Here is a 22,295-nt window from a genome sequence, read left to right as displayed (position 1 = left end):
ATTAGATTTATAATCATAAAGGGTTTCACATTTCCTCCAGGAATTCCAAAGGCTGAATCCTGAGAAATATTGGCAGGCCTCCCAACCCTGTGTTCATGACCCTGAAAAATCACTTAGTTCTCCTCTTCTTAAACTGAGAAAGGTAGTGATCACCTGACCTGCGGATCTAATGGGCCCATAGCTTAACATCATCCTACTCACTGGACAACCTGTAAAATATGTGACCTCATTTTAGCCCCAGTTACAGAAGATCAGCGTTTGAAAAACATTCTCTAACAGCTCAAAAATGATGAGATGGAGATACTACCGCGGTGGGACAGATTAGGGCTGACCTTTCTTTGTTGCCTCTTTCGGGCTTTTAATGTATTTCTTGTTGAAACTCTTTCCTCACTCTGATTTTTGTGTTCCGTGTCTGGGTCTGCTTCACTCTGTCTGCGTTCCTATGTGCTGCTCTTGAATACGTTTCTTTCTTAGAACACCTCTTCAAGAATTTCTTTGTAGCTACATTCCTTCCGCAAGTCTCCTGCTTCCTGCCAGCTCTTCCTCCTCACAGGGTCTTCCTTTCTTTTCCCCATATTTTATGTATCTCTCTTTTTATTTCTCTCTCCATTCTCTCTCTCTATCTTTGGCCCTCTCTCAACTATCTTTCTCTGCATTTGTTTTTATTCTTCCCTTTGCCCCTTTCCTCCCTTCCATTTATGTTTCACAATTAAATATATTGGAAGATGAAAGTTTTTATTTTGGTTCTATTTATAAATAAAAATCTAGGGGTGCTGGGATGGCTCAGTGGGTTAAGCGTCCAACTCTTGGTTTCGGCTCAGGTCACCATCTCATGGTTCGTGATTTCGAGCACTGCGTCGGGCTCCGTGTTTACACTGCAGAGCCTGTTTGGGATTCTCTGTCTCACACTCTCTCTGCTCCTCTCTTGCTCACTCCCTTTCTCTCTCTTTCAAAATAAATAAACATTTAAAAAAATAAAATAAAATACAAGTCTATGAGCACTAATCTTCAACGAAAATGTAATGTGTTTCACCAATTAGTGTCTTATTAATTTGTTCTTTACGTAGTTTTTTTTTTTAACCCTTCCTTTCAAGCACCTGCAATCAGTTTCTGTCCCCACCCTTCTGCTCAAGGCTACCAAATCCAATGGCCCCCTCTCAGCCTGTTTTCCCACAATCTGTCCCCTGTTTTGAAATCCCCTTAACTAGAATCCATTCAACCTGTATGTATTTTAGCACTCACCACATGCTCGTAAAAGAGACTCTTTGGTGTTTGTTACCCTTCTATGTTATATGCTCTTCAAAGGCAGGTCTTATATCCTTGGCAACTTTTTTGTACCCTCAGGTACCTTTCTTAGTACCTGGCTAAGCAAATGTTTATTGACATGAAGCATGTTTGTTGCCCATAAGGAGCATAGACGGCTAGCAGAGGAGAGAGAGAGAGACAGAGACAGAGAGACAGAGAATAAATAATAGATGTATTAGGTAGCCAAGAGACAGATAGGTGTAAATAATGGGTTGGGTGAGCAAAAAAGAGAACAGTTGGTTTGGATTGGGGAACCAGGGAAATCTTCTTTAGAAAAGGGATTTAAACTGGATCTTGGAGGGTATCTCAAAGGCTAGTTGTTCTGGGTGGAAGAGAATTTTCAAGGTAAAGTGGACACTGAACAAATGTGAGAAGGCAAGAAAGAAATACCCAGTGCTATTGGAACAGAGCAGTGTGAGAGGGAGAATGAAAGAAGGGAGGGGGGAAGGACTAGGGAGGGAGGGGTGTGATACAGGAGTCACAGAAATGGTAGGAGATCAGGTCAGATGGTACCATACATGTCCATTATTGTTTACTGTCCAAACGAGGCTCTTTTGAGAGTGTAGGGGGCACTAATAGTAATTTTACTGCAACAAAAGCTTAAACTAGGCTTATTTCAGGCAAGCTGGGATGGAAGGGAGCCTCGTATTAAACCACTTCTTTATTGTTTCCCTTCTCCACTCAGAAATCTTGTAGCACATACTTTTTCTTTCTCTGATCTCCACTGAAGTCTGTGCAGCCTGATTTAGTTCTTGACACTTTTTTAACGTTTTTATTTATTTTTTGAGAGACAGAGAAAGACAGAGCATGAGCAAGGGAGGGGCAGAGAAGGAGACATAGAATCTGAAGCAGGCTCCAGGCTCTGAGCTGTCAGTACAGAGCCCGACACAGAGCTTGAACTCATGAACTGTGAAATCATGACCTGAGCCGAAGTTGGATGCTTAATCGACTGAGCCATCCAGGCACCCCTCGATAATTTTCTAATTATGTTAACCATGCTATATTTTGTTTTCCCAATTCAGGCATAGGCTTCTTGAGAGCAGGGGTTTCAAGTGTTTGCATTCTTCGTAGTACCCAGCACAGGCAGGAACCTTATTGTCTTATTCCCTTAGTGTCTCTCAACGTGTTAGTTAAGGAGGCAAGGTCAACAATACAATCCAAGGGAAAGCAAGCACCAATGAAGCTAATCCATGGTATATTTGGATGCTGCTTCCTCAGCTGTCCTTTTGTAGCCTAGATCCCAAACTGATTGTGGTAGAGCCAGAATCCACACCATAGTACCTGGAAGTTTAGCCTCTCTGTGCGTGAATGAAAATCACAGCACCAGCAGTCTCCTCCCAGAGCCAACGTTACCTCTGTAAAATGCTCAGTGAAATAGTCATCATTACCTCTTCCAGAGGTAATGATCCAGACTCATTGGATACCTTGGTCTGGAATATTCAGAGTAATCATGGGGGAATTGTTTTCTTTTTCCTAAAAAACTGCTTTGGGATTTTACTGACATTGGCTAATGGAAATGCATCACTCTTGTTAGCTTTATGGCTGATGAGCATGTATGCAACTGGAGTGTTAAGAGCTGAGATTTGTACTTAGTTCGTGTGAAATGTTAATAGTTACGTTGTTCTTGGTGTAATGAACTGTCGTTTTAAACATGATGCTAATAAAATTATGTTTTTAATGCTCTTTTGTAGTTTATCCTGAGTGTCAGACTGGATTATAGGATCTCATATATGCTGTCAATATATAAGAAGGAATTTGGAGAGAACAATGAAAACGCTGAAGCATCTGCCAGTGGCTCTCCAGATACGTTACTACCATCAGGTACCTCCTTTGTGACAATATTTACCCCGTAGCGTTCATATTTTAAGACACAGTAATATTTCTAGGAGACACAAATGCAGAAACCATATCCACCAATGACATGAAGGAACTGAGACAGAGCCTAGAACGTCTTGGAGGATGTTTGCAGTTACTTGGTGCTAAGTCCTCAGAATGCAGTTAATTTTGTAGCCTTCACAATTCGATGAGGGAGAGGTACTGTTTATGTGCCACTTTACAGATAAGAAAACCGAGATCAGATGGGTTAAATTACTGGCTAAAGGTCACGAAAGTAGTGGAGGAGGGATTCCCTCAGAGGTCTCTCCAGTTTCAGGGCCTGAATCTTGTAAGCACCATACCGTGTTGGTGAAAGTCCAAGGGAGACTTTTTTGCTTGATCAAAGAGCAGTGTGAAATGTAGCTTTCGGGAAGAAAGGTGGTTTTTAGGAAGCTGTTGCCCAGCTCAAGAACAAAGACATGGTATCTCCCAAAGGTCTGAATGAGGGTGGTGATGTGTGTGTGTGCGTGCACTTACTTTGCATGGTTATGAACTGGTACCGTATGTCAGTTTTTCGCATTTAAAAATGTAAGAATGAAAACCACTCTTATCTCCGTGTGTAGGAGCATAGTGAAGAAAGAGCGTAAGAATTACTGTAAAAATTTTGTGACTGTAGAGAATACCTTATGAAACCTAAGAAATACTACATTTCCATGTTTCTGAATAGGTCAGGCCAGTAACAGCAGTCTAGAAACTACTGTATTAAAGATTTAGCCAGGTGATTGAATTCTTTTTCTGAGGATCAGATTTGTGTACAAATATGAACTGTTCTTCTAATCGCAACCAGTATGAAAGTGTCAGGGAACCTCCTCTCTTTTCCCTGTCATTCGATTTGGCAGGAATGATTCCGTGATTGTAAGTGTGTAGTTAAAATGAGTGGTAGACCAGGGTGCCTGGGTGGCTCAGTCGGTTGAGCGTCCGACTTCAGCTCGGGTCATGATCTCGCGGTCCGTGAGTTCGAGCCCCGCGTCGGGCTCTGTGCTGATGGCTCAGAGCCTGGAGCCTGCTTCCGATTCTGTGTCTCCCTCTCTCTCTGCCCCTCCCCCATTCATGCTCTGTCTCTCTCTGTCTCAAAAATAAATAAACGTTAAAAAAAATTAAAAAAAAATGAGTGGTAGACCAATGTCCTGCTCTCCGACTCCTTAGAACCATCCAGAAGGCAGCATGCCTCTGTAGATGGGTTAAGTTTGCCTACGTGAGAAGTCACTTCTGGTACATTTGCAACAGTATTGTTTTTATGTTTCCCAGAAGTATAGAACCCCAGAGGGCCATTTCCAGGAGTCACGGGGCTGAACCAGAGAGCCTAGCTGGCGGTTGCATTGACAGTATCATAAAAATTATTGGCTCTCAGAAGCCAGACTTCTGAAAATAGAAGCTCCAAGTGTCAGTAAAGTATGGGAGGGAACCCCCAGAAAACCAGTTCTTTCTGATTTACCTGATCTCTTTCATTGGTTGAGTCTGGAAGAGAGAGCTTTCTGGGTAGAATTCTTTTTCCTTTTTTCTTTCTTTCTTTCTTTCTTTCTTTCTTTCTTTCTTTCTTTCTTTCTTTCTTTCTTTCTTCTTTCTTTCTTGCTCTGCTTTGTTTTGTGCTTTGGGGATGAGAAATAAATAATGTACTTATTTAAATGTGTTATTTTAAGAAAGATATCTTCAAAATATTGGTGGTGAGGACGGGTGAGGAATCATGATTGGTTCACATAAAAAAAATTAATGTCCCATAAGAAGAAGGGATGGAATTGTAGAAGAGGAGCATGTCTGAAAGGACCATGTTGTTTGGAAATACCGTAACAGTTACAAGGTTCATTACTGCTATATTTTGATTCTTTACAAAACATATTTAAAAAATGTCCTTCCACGTCATCACCCAGTTAAATTATGTAAGTGTGTGTGTGTGTGTGTGTGTGTGTGTGTGTGTAGCTGATGCATATATATATGTTTATACAGGTGATGCAACTTTGTAAATGGTGCTTTCTGATCTAAATATATCTTTGTAGCAATATATGTTTCAAAATGTAAACTTTGTTTAAAACATTGATATGTAAGTAAAATTATATTGCAGCTTTTTAAACTGTTGACTTTTCCTGGCAGGAAGGAAAGAAGGCAAAATATTTTTAGGTGTGCTAATATCAATATAAATATTGTGACTCCTAATTATGATAAGATAAAGAATGGATTTTACCCTTTGTCTTTGTAGCGATTGTTCCTGATATAGATGAAATCGCAGCTCAGGCAGAAACGATGTTTGCTGGAAGGTATAGTAACACATCTGTGGCTTTATCTTGTGAATACGATTTTTGCTTAGAATTTTATTGATACTTTGCTATTGTTTACCTTCCGATATTTATTTAATTTTAGATCCTTTATTGTTGGCAACATAATTTCTGCCAGAAATGAAGCTGCTAATTTACTGTAGAAGAGGAAAGCCTAGCTTTTCTTTTAGGTAGGCCAGGGGGAAAAAGACAAGAGAGATGAGATCAGTGTATTGAACTTTTCCCTGAATTCTTTTTGCTTTTCTTCCCTCAAATAATGACAGCACGCGAATGCCCTTTAAGTCCCCTGGTATCAGTAGCGCTGTGTCTTGCAAAACATCGCTTGCCTGAATCTAAAAAAATTTTGAGGCAAGGAAGTAACTTCTTTCAATGTTATCATTAACTATTTGTGAGAAATAAAGCTATTTGCTGCCTGTTGGAAATATCCATGATTAAAGAAAACATGCCTCTGGCATGGCTACCCTCCTTTGTTACTGGGAGCCCCGACGTTTATTGTTTTAAAGTTGCTTCTTTCCTTTTCAGAAATGAAAACTAATAGCAGTGAAAAAGAAAAGTAAAGGAAAAAAAATGAACCTGAAATGTCTAAGCTACAACTTACTGAGTTTCTAGCATTCATTTCTGTTATAGGTTTGCCATGAGAAACTAAACAAATTTCACACTAAGCCCTTTGTTGCATTTTCTTTGGTTAGAAAGACAAACAAGAATGAAGAATCAAGGGAACCAAAAAGGATTTTTATCTCTAGTGAACATTTGGTTTAGCTTTGTTTTCATGTTGTTTTGGTGGATTTTGTTGTTGTTATTATTGTGTTTTCCTATTCAAGTATTTCATTATTCCCGAGAAGAGATAGATAATAAATCAGTGTATGATTTTTCACCTTGAAATAAATGGACCTCTTCCTCCAGTGCGGTCTTGCCCAGTGCCTGAGTATAGCAAATACCCAGAGCAGCTCTGGTGATTGTGTCCACATGTGTGTGTGTGGGTGTACGCCCTTGTCCTTCTCCCAGCTGTCACTACCTGTCGTGGAGGGGTCTCTAGGGTTCTGGGGAAAGTCAGCTGTTGCTGTACATCCCTCCTAGTATCTCTTCTCAGTACTAGAGTCGAGATTTTTTGGATCGATTTAGATTTCTAGCCTTTGTCTATGTCGAAGTGAGCAACTCATCCTGGTTGGCCTCGTACCTTCCCAGTACGAGCTCTGAAAAGTCTTCCGTTCTGGGAACCCCCCTCCATCTCGGACATATTTGGAGGGTTGGTCACCCCTGCTTTTCGTGGACACATACACAAGCTTTTCTTTGTGCTTTGTTTCTTGATCAGTTACATGAGGGGGGAAGAAAAGTGTAAAATTATTTTGCTTTTTATTTTCCAGTTTTTTGGGGAGGAAAGGAATATATAGCTCTGAGAATGTATACATAATTTGAACACCACTTATGAATAGATTTTATGTAAATATAAGCTATTGTAGAATTATTGTTGGTTTTATAGAAAGGAGAAAAATCCAGTTCAACTTGATGATGAAGGAGGCAGGACATTTTTACGGGTCCTCATTCATCTGATCATGCACGACTACCCGCCTCTGCTATCAGGGGCCCTGCAACTACTGTTCAAGCACTTTAGCCAGAGAGCCGAAGTTTTACAGGCATTTAAACAGGTAAGATTGAGTAGCCCCTCAATGGTGCCAGAGCGGAAGCTCCGAAAATGTTGTCTATAACATCCACCCTGACTTCATGGTTGCAGAGTTAATGAGACTGTGAGGCTTTTCCTGGAGATGCTTTCTATTTTTAAAGATAGATGTGGCCTTGTCTTAAGCCAAGACATGATCTATTTTAGGAAGAGTTCCCCACGAGTGATTTTCAGTTAATGTCTTTAATGTAAATGACAGGCACAAAGATTTAGGAAGGTGCTGGGGGGTAATACCATATTAGGAATCTTGTTGCCACGGCTATTATTTTGACCCCAGACTTTACTGATAAATTTGGATAGGACAAAATGTATACAGGTGAAAGAAAGGAACTGTTTTGGATCAAATCTTTTTCTTTGTCATCTGAATGACATCAATCTTGAGACTATTCATGAATAATACCTAAGTGCTTACATGTGTTTCACTAATATTTATTTTATTTAATAAAGGGCTGATCTTCATTAGGAAGTTTTATAAGAATCTATTAAAATATGAAATAATTCCAAGACTAAGCAAATAGACATAATAATGCATATATTTGGATATGTCATATAATACACATAAATTATAATAAAATCAAAGTTTATACCATGAGGTTTAGGCTGTGTCAGAATTTTCTTCCATTTATTTTTGTATTTCTACCTCTTTTCAATCACATAGACTCTTGGAGAAATAAACTTTAGCAGTGAAACTAGAGTTGAGGTATCTTTTATTTTACATTACTCCTTAGCACTTTGCTAGGACTCACTTTTTAAAAATTTATAATTCTTTATATATTGGCTTAGTGTTCACAGATACCTCCAGGTAAGTTTTCATGCTCAATATACATCTAAAATATCCACAAATATTCTAGAAACATGAAACTTCAACTGAGGAACAGCTTAAAGGACCTGGGATTTTTGACATAACTGAAATAGGAATGAAGGAATTTCCTTAAGTACATTAAGGGTTCAGAGTTTTCTGTTTCCAGGTGCAATTGCTGGTGTCCAATCAAGATGTAGATAACTACAAGCAGATCAAGGCGGATCTAGACCAGCTTCGACTCACTGTAGAAAAATCTGAGTTATGGGTTGAGAAGAGCAGCAGCTATGAGAATGGAGAAATGGGTGAAAGTCAAGTAAAAGGTGGTGAAGAGCCAATTGAGGTTCGTTTGCAAGATATTCTTGGAAATAATGATTTTTCAATTTCTCAGGTCATATGCCATCTAGCCAAAGTTGTTCATAAAGGAAAATTTTATTCTGAGTAATACTGCATCAACTTTTTATTTGCCAAATCAGTTAACTCCCTACACCTGTATTTTGGAATTAGTTCTCGCCAATTGCTATCACTTCTTAGCTCATTTGCCTACTTTTTCACTCTCTCTCCTTTTCACAATACGTCCGACAGTCCAGGAATCAGGACAATAGGATGGAGTGAGATGGACAAAGAAGGAGTGGGTCCTAAGCATAGACTTGAATAAAGAGGTGAAGTTTTGTCACCACCATTCACCGTGGCTGTTTACTGCCCACCTGTAACTTATTCCTTTCTTTATTGCATATCCTTATATAATACATAAAAATAGCTAACTGGAACAATCTGCTTTAGTGACAGCATGAAAATAGCAAAATTCTGCATTTGCTCTAAAGAGTGGTAAGATGGTGATTCTAAGTCTTCTGTTGTATAGGTTTTAGTTTTCAGTGGGTTAATTAGTTGCTGTTTTCACATTTCACTAAATACTAAATAACCATCTAAATTTTTTAAAACTGTATTTTAATGGTAACACTTAGCAGACCAATGCCAACATCATAATCGATAAGATATTATTTCTTAAATGCCTATCTAGTGTTTTATTTAGTTGTTTTTTAATCTGTAGGAATGTAGACTATTTAGGTAGGGTTTGCCTACCACAGCTTCTCTGTTTGTTGGAATACCCAAAGTATTGTGTAGTGAAAGGTGAAGATGGAATGGGAAATAATTTGAGTCCTCAACATGTGGAAAGGGAAGTTCCTCTGGTGGGTTCCTTGTCTCAGGACTACTTACCACTAATCTGCACAAAACTTTTTACTGAATCTGTTAGCACCCTTTTCTATGATTTTATAATGTAAGTCACTGGAATGTAGAATTTCTACTCCATATAAATTTCTTTCATGACCAGATTTGTTGTTGTTGTTGAAGTAGAGTTCTTCCATAGCATATTTAAGAAATAAGAGGACATTTCGTATTTATTTAGTACCTGCTATACATCAAGTCTTAAAGCAGACATTTTCATACACAGTATCTCATTTTGTATGTTACAACAAACTTTGGAGAGAGTTAGATCACATTTCTAAGGATGAGTCAGCTGGAGCTCAGAAAACCCAAGGATTTCGTCACTATTAGGCAGCTCTGCGTGACTCAGCTGAGATTTTAACCTGGGTCTTTCTGATGGTACATTCCAGGCTCTTTAATGTAAGACTGCGCTTTCTGATATAATATTTAAAGGTAATAAGAGATGTATTATGCTTTCACAAGGTTGGAATACCTCTTCCTTTTGCAAATACATAATTTGTACATGTTCTAGAGAATAAATATAACGTTGCTTCCCCTTCCAGAACATTGGATTTTTAAAAATAAAGAACAGCTCTAAACCAGAGATAAAAGCATTATGCTCTTTGTAAAAGTTTGCAAAAAATCAGTTAAGAGTATAGGTGAGATGTTCCATGAAAGATGTGAGTCACTGGTCTGAAGTTTAAGTTCCTAATTACTGAAAGAAGTAGAGAAAGACCCTCTATCGTAGTGAATATCCATGGTACCCCCTTCTCAGTTTAATAAGCAATGTTTTGATGTAAGAAAGGAGAAGGTGTTTGATTGAGGATGCCTTCAAAATAAAACTGCATTCCGTGTGGGTTATAAATCTATTTTTCTAGGGATTTCAGACGAATATAAGTCAATGAAGCTGGAATTTATTTATTTATTTGTTGAGTACAGGATTTATCAGTTCAGAAAATGGTGATAATTTTAGGCACTTGAAGCAGGAAGTGATTTAATACAAGCAGTTGTATTTTTGAAAAGTCTGGAGGCGTACGCTTCGGAGGCTGCCCCTGGACTATTGATTTCAAGGTCAAACAGTCGTAGCTACGATTCAGAGGTCAAGAAGCTTCTTTGGTTGCTGCCGACACTGCTGCTCCAGCGCCACTGACTCACACCTGAAAAAACATGTGACCAGATAATGGAACACTCCCGTCTATCAGGATTTTCTTCTCAGCCCTTACAGACACAGAAAGATGGCCTTGAATGCATAGGGTATTGAGAGCATGGGTTTTGAGGTCAGATGCCCTAGAATTTGCCACCAAGTATACGTGTGACTTTGGGCAACTTATTTTAATTCCCTAAGTGTTTTTTTAATAGTCTATTCAGTGGACACAATAATGGCACTTAGCTCATGGAAATACTGTGAAGATTAAGTGAGCAAGCTGTGCATAAGGCGTGTCAGTGAATAGGACTCCGGTGGCAAAATATAAACAATAAGGTGACATGTTATCTACCAACACGTCAAGAAGTAAGGCTCCAGCTTTAATTCATTCATTTCTCAGTGTGGTAATTATTCACAAATAGACTTAATTTTGAGACTGGTCTTTTCATGGTTGCATCATGGCAGCAGCATCCTAGACATTATGCCCCTGCGTGACAACACCAGGAAGGGGTATCTATGATTTTCATGCATTTCTGAGTCTCCTGTTTAGGAGCAAGAAAACCTTTTCCAGGCATCCCTTAGTAGGTTCTATCTCATGTCTACTTGACCAAAGCAGGGCCACATGTTTACCTCTAAACCAATGGATTACAAGATTAATTCAGACTAAGTAATAGATGATCCTCAATCTCCAGGATACCCTCCCCTAAATTACAGTGGGAAAGGATAGATAGTAGAACAAAAATGAAATCTACTATCAGGAAAGAACAACCGACAGCATCTGCCAAAGTCAGTAGTCAGTGAATGCTTCTTATAATTATTATTGGTTTTTATGTACAGCATATTGTGCTGTTGACTATGATGGATATCGAATTATGAAATCTTAGGGTTAAAATATACTCATAGGGGTATCAAGTCCAATTTCTGTGTGATATTTATTTTCTCTCTGAATACCTCACATGAGATATTTCTTAAAACCAAACCACCCTTCTGTGATGGCAAATTCAGTAGCTCTTGAGGTAGCACATTCTACTGAAATGAACACGTAGTTTAAGAAATAGAATATTACCAGTAAGGAGTCCCTGCAGTCCCTCCCCATATCCCAGAAGAAATCATTCTCATGAGTTTATGATTGTTCCCTTGCTTTTCTTAATGGTTTTATCACACATATTTGTATTTCTGGAACATGGGGGCATTTGGGTGGCTCAGTTGTTTCAGTGTCTGACTCTTGATTTCAGCTCAGGTCATGATCTCATAATCTATGAGTTGGAGCCCTACATGGTGCTCCACACTGGGCATGAAGCCTGCTTGAGATTCTCTTTCTGCCCCTCCCCTTTTCATGCACACACACAAACTCCCTCTCAAAAAATAAATAAATAAAACAAAAAAATATGAAAAATATTTCATTTAGTCTGTTTTGGGTATATTTTTGTCCTCCATCCTTGTTTATATATAGCTGTAACCCATTGATTTTTTTCTAATATATATTAGAATGCGCATTACATTTTATGCACATGTTTATCTAGTTAACTGTTGGTGGACATTTTCATTCTTTAAAGTTCTAGCGTTTTTAAAGAAAATTTGCTACCAAAAGAAATGCTACTTTGAAAACTTTTGTATGTCACCCGATGCACATGTTTAAGAGATTCTTCCAATTAAAGACTTAGATGTGAGACCTGAAACTATAAAAATCTTACAGGAAAACACAGGCAGTAATTTCTTTGACATTGGCTGTAGATATTTTTCTACATATGTCTCCTAAGACAAGGGAAACAAAAGCAAAAATAAACTACTGGGATTATATCAAAATGAAGGCTTATATTTATTTTTTTAAATGCTTTTATATTTACTTTTATTTTAGACAGAGAGAGAGAGAGAGAGAGAGAGAGCGAGCATGAGCAGGGGAGACGGGCAGAAGGAGAGAGAGAGAATATTAAGTAGGCTCAGTGTAGAGCCCAACATGGTGCTCAATCCCACGACCCTGGGATCATGACCTGAGCTGAAATCAAGAACTCGGACACTCAACCAACTGAGCTACCCAGGTGCCCCCGAATAAAAAGCTTTTAAACAGCACAGGAAACCATCAACAAAACACAAAGGCAACCTACTGAATGGAAAATATTTGCAAATGATATATCTGTTAAGAGGCTAATATCCAAAATACATAAAGAACTTATACAACTCAGCACCAAAAAACTGAATAATCCAATTAAAGGTGGGCAGAGGACCAGGGTGCCTGGGCAGCTAAGTCAGTTGTGCATCTGACTCTTGATTTTGGCTCAGGTCATGATCCCAGGGTCATGGGATTGAACCCTATGTCCGACTTTGTGCTGAGCATGGAGCCTGCTTAAGATTCTCTCTTCCTCTCTCTCTCCATCCCCCTCCCTCTCTCTCTCCCTTGTCCCTTCCTCCTTCTCGTACTCTTTCTCTCTCTCTAAATAAAAAAGAAATCTACTTAAAAAATGGGCAGAGAACATAAGTAGACATTTTTCCAAAGAAGACATACAGATGAACAGCATGATAAGATGCTCAACATCACTTATCATCAGGGAAATGCAATTTGAAACCACAATGAGATATTGCCTTACATGTGTCAAAATAGCCAAAAATCAAAAAGACAAGAAATAAGTGTTGACAAGGATGTGGAGAAAAAGCAACCCTTGTGAACTGTTGGTAGCAATGTTAATTGGTACAGCCACTGTGGAAAACAGTATGGAGGTTCCTCAAGAAATTAAAAATAAAAATACCATATAATCCAATCATTGCACCAGTGGGTATTTACCCAATGAAAATTAAAACATTAATTCAAAAAGATATATGCAATATATGCACCCTTACTTTTATTGCAGCATTATTTACAGTAGCCATGATGTGGACGCAACCAAAGTGTCCATTGATAGATGAATAGATACAAAGATGTGGTGTATGTACATGTACACACACACGCACACACACACACACACACACACGAATATTACACAGCCATAAAAAAGAATGAGATTGTGCCATTTGCAACAGCATGGATGGACTTAGCATTATGCCAAGTGAAATAGGTTCGACTGAGAAAGATAAAAACCACATGATTTCATTCATATGTGGAATCTAAAATAAAACCAATGAACACACAAACAAAAAGCAGAATCAGATCTGTAAGCACAGAGAATAAATTGAGGGAGAAAGAGGGGATGGGCAAAATGGATGAAGGATAGGAGATCTAGGTTTCCAGTTAGGGAAGGAATAAGTCACCGGAATAAAAGGCACAGTGCAGGGGATATAGTCAATGATAATGTAATAGTGTGGTGTGGTGACAGATGGTAGCTGCACTTGGTATCATAATATAGAGAGAAGTTGAATCGCTATGTTGCACACGTAAACTGATGTAACATTGTGTGTCAACTATCCTCAAATTAAAAAAAATTAAAAAAGAGACTTCAGGATATATATTTAGGTGTAAAACATCTAGTGCGTTTACTTTTACCAAATAATGCCAGTTGTTTTCCAAAGACCGAGTGACACTCCCTCCAGCAATATATGAGAGTTCCTTATCCTCATAACTGCTGGTTTTTTCGCTTTTCCATTTCTGACAATTGGGTGCATTGACATATTTTCTCTGTTGTGATTTTGCTGGCATTACTCATGAGGTTGAGCCTATTTTCATATGCTTATTGGCCATTTCACTTCCACTTCCATTTTAGATTAGGTTAAATTTTGTATGGGCAAGTTAGGTCCTAGCAATCCATGTATACCTACTACTGAGGCTAAAAATACAAAAAAATTTTTTTTTAGTATTTATTTACTTTTGAGAGAGAGACAGAGTGCGAGCGGGAGAGGGCAGAGAGAGAGGGAGACACAGAATCTGAAGACACAGAATCTCCAGGCTCTGAGCTGTCAGAACAGAGCCCAACGCAGGGCTCGAACTCACGGACTGAGAGATCATGACCTGAGCCGAAGTTGGACGCTTAACTGACTGAGCCGCCCAGGCGCCCCAAGGCTAAAAATATTTTTGACTGCAAGTCATGATTATCCTATCCTGTAAGTTCAAACTTGCGTACAATCTTTTCATCTGTTATTTCTTTTTCTCTTACTTTGTTGTATTGGTAAGATTTTTCCAGTATAATGTTGAAAAGATAATGTCTTGCTATCCTTGTCTTGCTTCTGATCTTTAAGGGAATAATTTTAATATTTCACTGTTGAACATAATGTTTATTATCCATTTGTTTTGTAGATACCCTTTATCAATTATAGAAATCCCCTTCTATTTCTAGTTTGCTAATTTTTACCATGAATGGTTATTGGCTTTAATTAAATACGGTGTAAGCATTTATCAAGATTATGTTCTTTTTCTGTAATCTTAATCTGCTAATTTTTAAAAAGTTTTCATTGAAGTTCTAGTTACTTAACATATAGTGTAATGTTAGTTTCAGGTGCACGATATAGTGATTCGACACTTCCATACATCAGCCAGTGCTCATCACAAGTGCACTCCTTCATCCCCATCACCTATTTCACCCATCCTCCCCTAATCTGCTAATTTTTTAAAAAAATGTTTATTTTTATTTATTTTGAGAGAGAAAGAGAGCACAAGGGGGAGGGGCAGAAAGAGAGGAGAGAGAGAATCCCAAGCAGGCTCCCTGCTGTCAGCGCAGACCCCGCTGTGGGGCTTGTGGGGTTTGATCTCACAAACCATGAGATCATGACCTGAGCTGAAATCAAGAGTCGAATGCTTAATTGACTGAGCCACCCAGGCACTGCTAATTTTAATAGCATGACTCATAAATAGAGCTTCTACCATAGTAACCTTTCATTCTAAAATAAATATATCTTGATGATAATTTTTACATTGCTAGATCCAGTTTGCTAATATTTTGTTTAGGATTTAACATCTATGTTGTCAGTGAGACTGGCCTGTAATTTTCCTTCCTTGTACTGTTCCTGTCAAGTGTCACTAGCAAGGTTAGACTGATTTCATAATAAAGTGAGTTGCAAGATCTAATCCTTTCTGTGCATATGATTAGATATCTATTCCATAAATGTTTTTAAAAATATTTTTTATAGTTTATTTATTTTGAGAGAGAGAGCGAGCATGAGTGAGAGGGAGGCAGGGAGAGAAGGATAGAGAGAGAATTCCAAGCAGGCTCCACGCTGTCAGCATGGATCCTGATGTGGGGCTTGAACTCACAAACCATGAGATCATGACCTGAGCTGAGGTCAGACACTTAACTGACTGAGCCCTATTCTGTAAATGTTTGACAAAGCTTATCTGTGAATCTGCCTGGGCCTTGGATTTAGTTTGTGGGAAGATTTTAACTACTGATTCAATTTCTTTAATGGATATAAATTAATTCAAATTTTCTATTTTGGGTCAGTTTGTTTTATTTTTCTGGCCATATGCTTTAGTTTTCAAATTTATTGGCCTAAATTTATTGATATTCTTTCATTATCTTTTAACATTTCTTCTATCTCTTTAGCTTCAGACCCCTTTTTTATTCCTGATATTGTTTACTTGTGTTAAATTTTTCTTTTACCCCTTTTAATTTCATTATTTATGTTGTATACTTCTGTGGGTTCTGACAAATGTACAATGTCATGTGTCATCTTACCAGCATTGCACATATTTTGATCATCCTTTTTAGTGAATCCATTTTTGGCTTTGTTGAGCTTTTGGTTTGTTATTTTGTTATATTTATTCTGCTATAACCTTTTATGTTTCAGATTTTAAAAAATTTAACGGTATAATTTCCTTCTAAGGAACTGCATTCCACAAATTTTGACAAATGCCATTTATATTATTGTTCAATATTAGATATTTTAAAATTTCCATTATGACTTCTTCTTTCTCCCAGAATTACTTGGAAATGAGTTCTTAAATTTCCAAATGTCTAGACAAAATTTATCCCTTTTTGTTATTGAATTCTTAATTAATTAACTTGTGGCAAGAAAACGTGGTTCTGATGCCATCAGTTATCCAAAATTTGTTGAGACTTGCTTTTTGGCCTATTATATACCATCAGGTTTTGTAAATGTTTTATGTGGGCTTGAGAAGAATGTGAACAGGCATAGGGTTCCTTGTATATGGGTAGTAAGTCAAGCTTATTGTGTTTAAAATTTTTCTTAATGTTTATTTTTGAGAGACAGAGAAAGACAGAGTGTGAGTGGGGGAAGGGCAGAGAGAGAGAGGGAGACACAGAATCCAAAGCAAGCTCCAGGTTCGGGGCTGTCAGCACAGAGCCACTGCAGGGCTTGAACTCAAGCACCATGAGATCATGACCTGAGCTGAAGTCGGACGCTTAACCAACCCAGCCACCCAGGTGCCCCAAGCTTCTTGTGTTTGAATCATTTATCTACTTACTAATATTTTTGTTTTCTTGACATATCCATAATTGAGAGAGATTTGTTGACATTTCCACTACAATAGTAGGTTTATGAATTTTTTTCCTGTAGTTTTATTAATTTTTACTTTGTATGTTTTAAGGCTATTTTTGTTTGCTTGGTTTTCTTCCATTTAACTTTTTAAAAAAAATTGTGTATAGTTGACATGTTTTAAAAACTTTTTTAATGTTTATGTATTTATTTTGAGGGAGAGAGAGAGAGTCCATGCACACAAGCAGGAGAGGACAGAGAGAGAAGGAGAGAGAGAATCCCAAGCAGACTCTGTAGTGTCAGTGCAGAGCCTGATGTGGGGCTTGAACTCACAAACCATGAGATCATGACCTGAGCCGAAATCAAGAGTCAGACACTTAACCAACTGAGCCACCCAGGTGCCCCTAGTTGACATGTTTTAAGGCTATTTTATTTGATGCCTATAAATTTAAAATTAGTTTTTTCTGGGAAAACACCTTTTATCGGTTGAAAGATATTTTCTCCCACTTCTGATGATAATATTTCATGTCTTCAGGCTTCCGTTGGTACTGTTGAAAAGTTGCTGTCTGTTGAATAGTGGTGCTTTAATTCTGAAACTGATTAAGTGTATGTTAAAATTTATGATTGCTTCAATATCTGTTAATTTCCTTTTCATGTTTTCCCTACCTGGGACTTTGTGCTGAATTGGAATAATTTTTTTAGACTCATATAAGTCTCTCTTTAAATATGTCTTATCTGCAGTCCACCTACTGAGTTTGTAACTTCAGTCATTATATTTTTTCATACTTGCAATTTGATTTTTAAAACAATCCTTTTGGTCATTTTTGATCATCTTTTGTTGCTTGCTAATTTTTGTGATTCCATATGGCTATTTTTTAGACTGTGTATAATAATTCCAGGACCAGAATACCTTGGGTATTTTTTTATGATTCTCACTCATGTTGCCTGTTTCCTCATATATTTGGTCATCTTTGATTATGAGCTCATACCTTTTTTTTAATAGACTTTTTTAGAGCAGTTTTAGATTTAGAGAAAAACTGTCCACAGAGTACAGTAAATTCCCATATACTTCCCCCATGGGCATATTATCATTAATATGGCACATTTATTCTTCGATAAGCCAATATGGATACATTACTATTAATTAAAGCCCATAAGTTTACTTTAGGTTTTACTATTTATGTTGTAAAATTCTATGGCTTTTGACAAATGCATAACGTCACAAATGGTATCACACAGAATAGCTTCACTGCCCTAAAAATCCTCTGTGCTCCACCTGTTTGTTCTTCCCTTGTGAAACCCCGAGTCCGGGAAACCACCGATCTCTTTACTGTCTTTATTTTTTTTTGCCTTCTCCAGAATGTCGTATGGTTGGAATCACACAACATACAGTTTTTGGAGACTGGCTTCTTTCATTTAGCAGTACACATTTGAGGTTCTTTTATGCCCTTTTGTAACTTGCTAGCTCATTTCTTTTTATCACTGAATAACACCCCATTGTTGGATTGACAACAGTTTATCCATTCACCTATTGAAGGACATCTTGGTTGCTTCCAGTTTGGGGCAGTTACGAATCATGCTGCTGTCAACATTCGAGTGTGGGATTTGAGCTCTTATGTTTTCGACTTCGGGCATGGGGGTTGAAATTGGGCATATTTTCCTCCTGAGTATTTGTATTTGTGATTGCCTTGGCCTGATGCCAGGGGTCGCTGCTGGCCTGAGACCACGATGCTTTCTTCTCCTACATCTGTCTGAAGGCAGGAGTCTCAGGTTTAGTTCCCCAAATTTGACACTTGCTTAGAACTGACTTCATCTGTGTTGCTAGCATTGGCATTAACCTTCAGGAAACCTTATCATGTTGCCTTGAAGCTTAGAGTTCTGATTTGGTTTCAGGTTACTTCTTTTCTTTTCTTCCTTTCTTTTTTTTTTTTTTTTTTTTTTTTTTTTTCCAGTAGATGGAAGATGGGGTTTTGGAGTTCTCCTTTGTTTTCTGTGAGCCCAGAAATGTACTTCAAATAGGTTCTTTATCTAGGATGTAGCTGTTTTGTAATGGGAGGGTCGTTTGCAGTTTTAAGTTTGCTACTCTTGCAGGAGTCCATGGGAATGTGTTTACTTAGATATTTAGTAATTTAAAAAATTTATTATGAGCTTATATCCTATGGAACTTTATATGTGTAATTCCTCTGAGGGTTATGTTTAATCTAGAGAAAATTTCATTTGCTTCTGTGGGGCACTTTAGGTTGCTTTATTTTTTGTAACTGTATTAAACAATCTTTTTGGCTTTGGACCTTTGAGGGCCCTTTAATAGTGGGAATTCTAGTCACAAATCTTTTTTTTTTTATAATTTTTTAAAATGTTTTATTTATTTTTGAGACAGAGAGAGACAGAGCATGAGCAGGGGAAGGGCAGAGAGAGAGGGAGACACAGAATCTGAAATAGGCTCCCGGCTCTGAGCTGTCAGCACAGAGCCAGATGCAGGGCTCGAACTCACAGGCTGTGAGATCATGACCTGAGCTGAAGTCGGACACTCAACCGACTGAGCCACTCAGGTGCCCCTCTAGTCACAAATCTTAAGTGAAAATGGGCTTGTCTTTGTATGCAGGAGCTCAGGAGAATTCTTGTTTTTTTGGCTTTGACCAAGCCAAGGCCAAGTCAGGTATCCCTTTGTTCTTCTTTGGGCCACATCTTTTCCTGGTTTATTATTCTGGATATCTCCTCTAAGGATTCCTGGTTTGAAGGCAGGGTCTCTAATCAGAACTCCTGTCTTCCTTGGGATTCAGGCTTTGTTTGCTTTCCATTGTGTGAGTGAGACATATTTAAACTCAGTCTCCAGGTTATAAGATATGGACAGATGCCCTGAGGGCCAGTCCTGTTTGAATCCAGTGGTTGACTACTGCTTGGAAATTTTGATGAATTTTTATGTTTTCTGGCCTCTATTTACTTCCTTTTTTTTTATTTTTACTAAAAAAGGATTTTTTTTTTTCCAAAATGGGATATTTAAAAGGTTTTATCTATCACTTTTAGATGTTGTACTTGGAGGGGTTTCTCCACACTTCTACTTTGTCATATTGGACAGTTCTTAAGTTTTCTTTAAACTCTTCAAACTCTTCTTTATTTTGAGCCCATACATTTGTCCTTTTAATATCTGTTTACTGATGTAGGTTTGAGGCAATGGGGACCATATCTGAACTGTTTCTGTTGGATTACTCTTGTGCCTCTCTAGAGCAAAATCCTTCTTTTGAACATTCTGCTTAAAGTGTAATTTCAATTTCTTCCCTATCATGCCTATGTAAGCCTTTGTACACACCTAAACTTCTCATTTCCCTCCTTGAAATTCAATATCTGCAATCAGAACTAATGTTCAAGATATGGCTCTTGCCCTCAAAGAACGAACGTGTGCAAAACAGTGTGACAAAATGCATGATTAAATACTGAACTGTGCTTGTAAAAATGAGGGAGGAGTCACCGTGGGCCTGAGGACTTGGAGAAGGCTACACTATTTTCAAGGGTTGGGAACACTTAATTAGCTAATAGATTAATAGATTATTAGCTAATAGATTAAATAGATTTCATAGTAGCAAGGGAAGCAGAGTTCAACAGGAATAAGTGGTCTGTATTTGAAGTGTCTGGAAACCGGGAGCCTCTGAAAATTCTTGGGTTCGGAGGTGAGTATACTATCTTGGAAAGTTTAGTCTGGCAGAACAAGGGACTAAAGGTGGGGACCAAGTAGGAGCCTCTTGCTTAAATTGAGGTGTGAGGTTATACACGTATGAACTAGGGCAGCAGGGGTAGAAATATATATACATAGGTGGGTAGATTGCAAAGACAGGAGAGTTTTGCATTTATAATAGCCTAATACAAGGAGAAAAAAAGTGAGAAACTACAAAGTTACTAACATACACAGCCAAATAAGCTATGCTTTGCAATGAACCAACTGTCAAAGCTCGTGACAATTTATTGTCAACAGGGTGAAATATGTCACAATATCAATGGAAACAGCCAGTAGCAGGCAGCATGCACTCTAGCAGGCCAAAACAGATAATAATCCTTTGTTGTTCAGTAAATCTTTACAAAGGCTCTAAACACAGAATGATTAGCATTGTTTTAAAATGGCTCATAAGGGTCTTTGTGCCTGCTTAGATATCAGAAGACCAGATAACATTAATGTGATTCTTTATTTTTAAACGTGGTTCTTCATCTTAGTAATAAAAAATGTTTCTTATAACATAACATAAAAGGTTTTTTTTTTTTCTTAATGGTAAGACACCTTTACCTTGGGCAAGAAATGTGAATTGACAATCCGTCTACTAATACTAACAAATCTCAGCATATGATCCCAAACTCTCCTATTATTGTAGTTGATTCTCTTATAAATAGGGCAGAGGATGGGGTGGATTTGGTCCTTAGCAGCTATGAGTTTTATTACCTGTTGTATGTTATATTTTCTTTTATTAAACTTATTTTCCAGGGCATTAGAAGACTATACTCTCCTTGTTGAAAGATTAAAGGCTAGAATAGAACAAGTTGACAAATATCAGTAGTATTACTAATTCATCACATTCAAATATGTGTCGAATTCTAAACATAGGAAAGAGGGATTAATTCAGAAAAACATATTCAAAGGGGTTAAGTCAGGATTGCCCTTCACATCCATGCATTCTAGATTTATATCTGCCCATTTAATTTCATAATTTTCTATTCTTTTAATGGATGTGTAATGTAAGGAACAGAATTAACTGAAAAATATCCCTGGATTTCCAGACAACAAGCTGGCTGGACTGTTTTGGAGGTCAGAGTAGGGAGTGTAGGAGGCAGTGTCTTCTCTTTTGAGTGTCTGTACCCAGTTCAGCTTCTGATGGGCAGAACTATGGCTTCTGGTCCTCATCCAGAACTGTCCAATTTCTCTGGACTCCTAGGTGGTGTTCCTGATACATTCCTATAAACAGTGGGCGCCTAAATCCAGACAGCCTAGTGCCCAAGATGTTAGTGTGCACCTTCATTGGTAGATTTGCTCTCACACTTGCCCCATAAGAAGTTACTACAAGGTGGAGTAGGAGCAGTTGCTCAGAAATCTAGACCCATGCTGCTGTTTGGCATAGTACCCAGCCCCTACGTGGGGTGATGGAAGGATGGGGGACACGTGCCTTTCTTGCTGACACTTGGCTTGTGCTTTCCCCCTTGCCCAGTGAAACTATTCTTTCTCTATGCTAAGGGATGCTATGGAGTCATCCTGGGCATGTGGTAACTGCAGAGGAGTGCATGTGGTGTGAGAGACATTATTCCTCACTTTATCTCTATGATTATTTTAAACATAAGTCCGTGAAGATTTTGCATTTCACTGGGAATGATACACTCTCATTATTAAGGATTTTTGTTCTCTTAGCATCAACTTTCCTCATAGGTATTTGAATTTTCATTTGCAGATTTATCTTAGTGAGAGAATGAATTTAAATCCTTCCTGTCTTCTCTCCTTCCTTTTTCTCCCTTCCCTCCATTGTTTTTTCTCTATTTCTCTCTGGGCACACCTTTCTCGTCTCATGGTTTTTCTATTACCTCCATATGCTATTATTCTTTAAAAGCAAAAACTGTTTTCCATTCTTTGCCTACTGCTTCTGATCTTTTTTCTCTGATAAGCAAGAAGGCAAGGAGGCAGATCCCTCT

General features: G+C 38.1%; 1 protein-coding gene across 8 annotated transcripts in view; it reads left to right on the top strand.

Moving 5' to 3' along the window:
- Window positions 1-22,295, top strand: part of ITPR2 (inositol 1,4,5-trisphosphate receptor type 2) — a 489,277-nt gene that overhangs the window by 183,747 nt on the left and 283,235 nt on the right. For all 8 annotated transcript variants that reach the window (XM_045061584.1, XM_019834732.3, XM_019834731.3 and 5 more), the window contains 4 exons: window positions 2,997-3,126; window positions 5,375-5,432; window positions 6,931-7,096; window positions 8,097-8,270. In XM_045061584.1, the coding sequence (XP_044917519.1) occupies window positions 2,997-3,126; window positions 5,375-5,432; window positions 6,931-7,096; window positions 8,097-8,270 (528 nt within the window). The remainder of the gene's footprint in view (window positions 1-2,996; window positions 3,127-5,374; window positions 5,433-6,930; window positions 7,097-8,096; window positions 8,271-22,295) is intronic.

Source organism: Felis catus, chromosome B4 (assembly GCF_018350175.1).
Source record: "Felis catus isolate Fca126 chromosome B4, F.catus_Fca126_mat1.0, whole genome shotgun sequence".
Taxonomy (NCBI): Eukaryota; Metazoa; Chordata; class Mammalia; order Carnivora; family Felidae; genus Felis; species Felis catus.
Note: the sequence above shows the minus strand (reverse complement) of the source record. Positions and strands in the feature narration are given on the sequence as shown.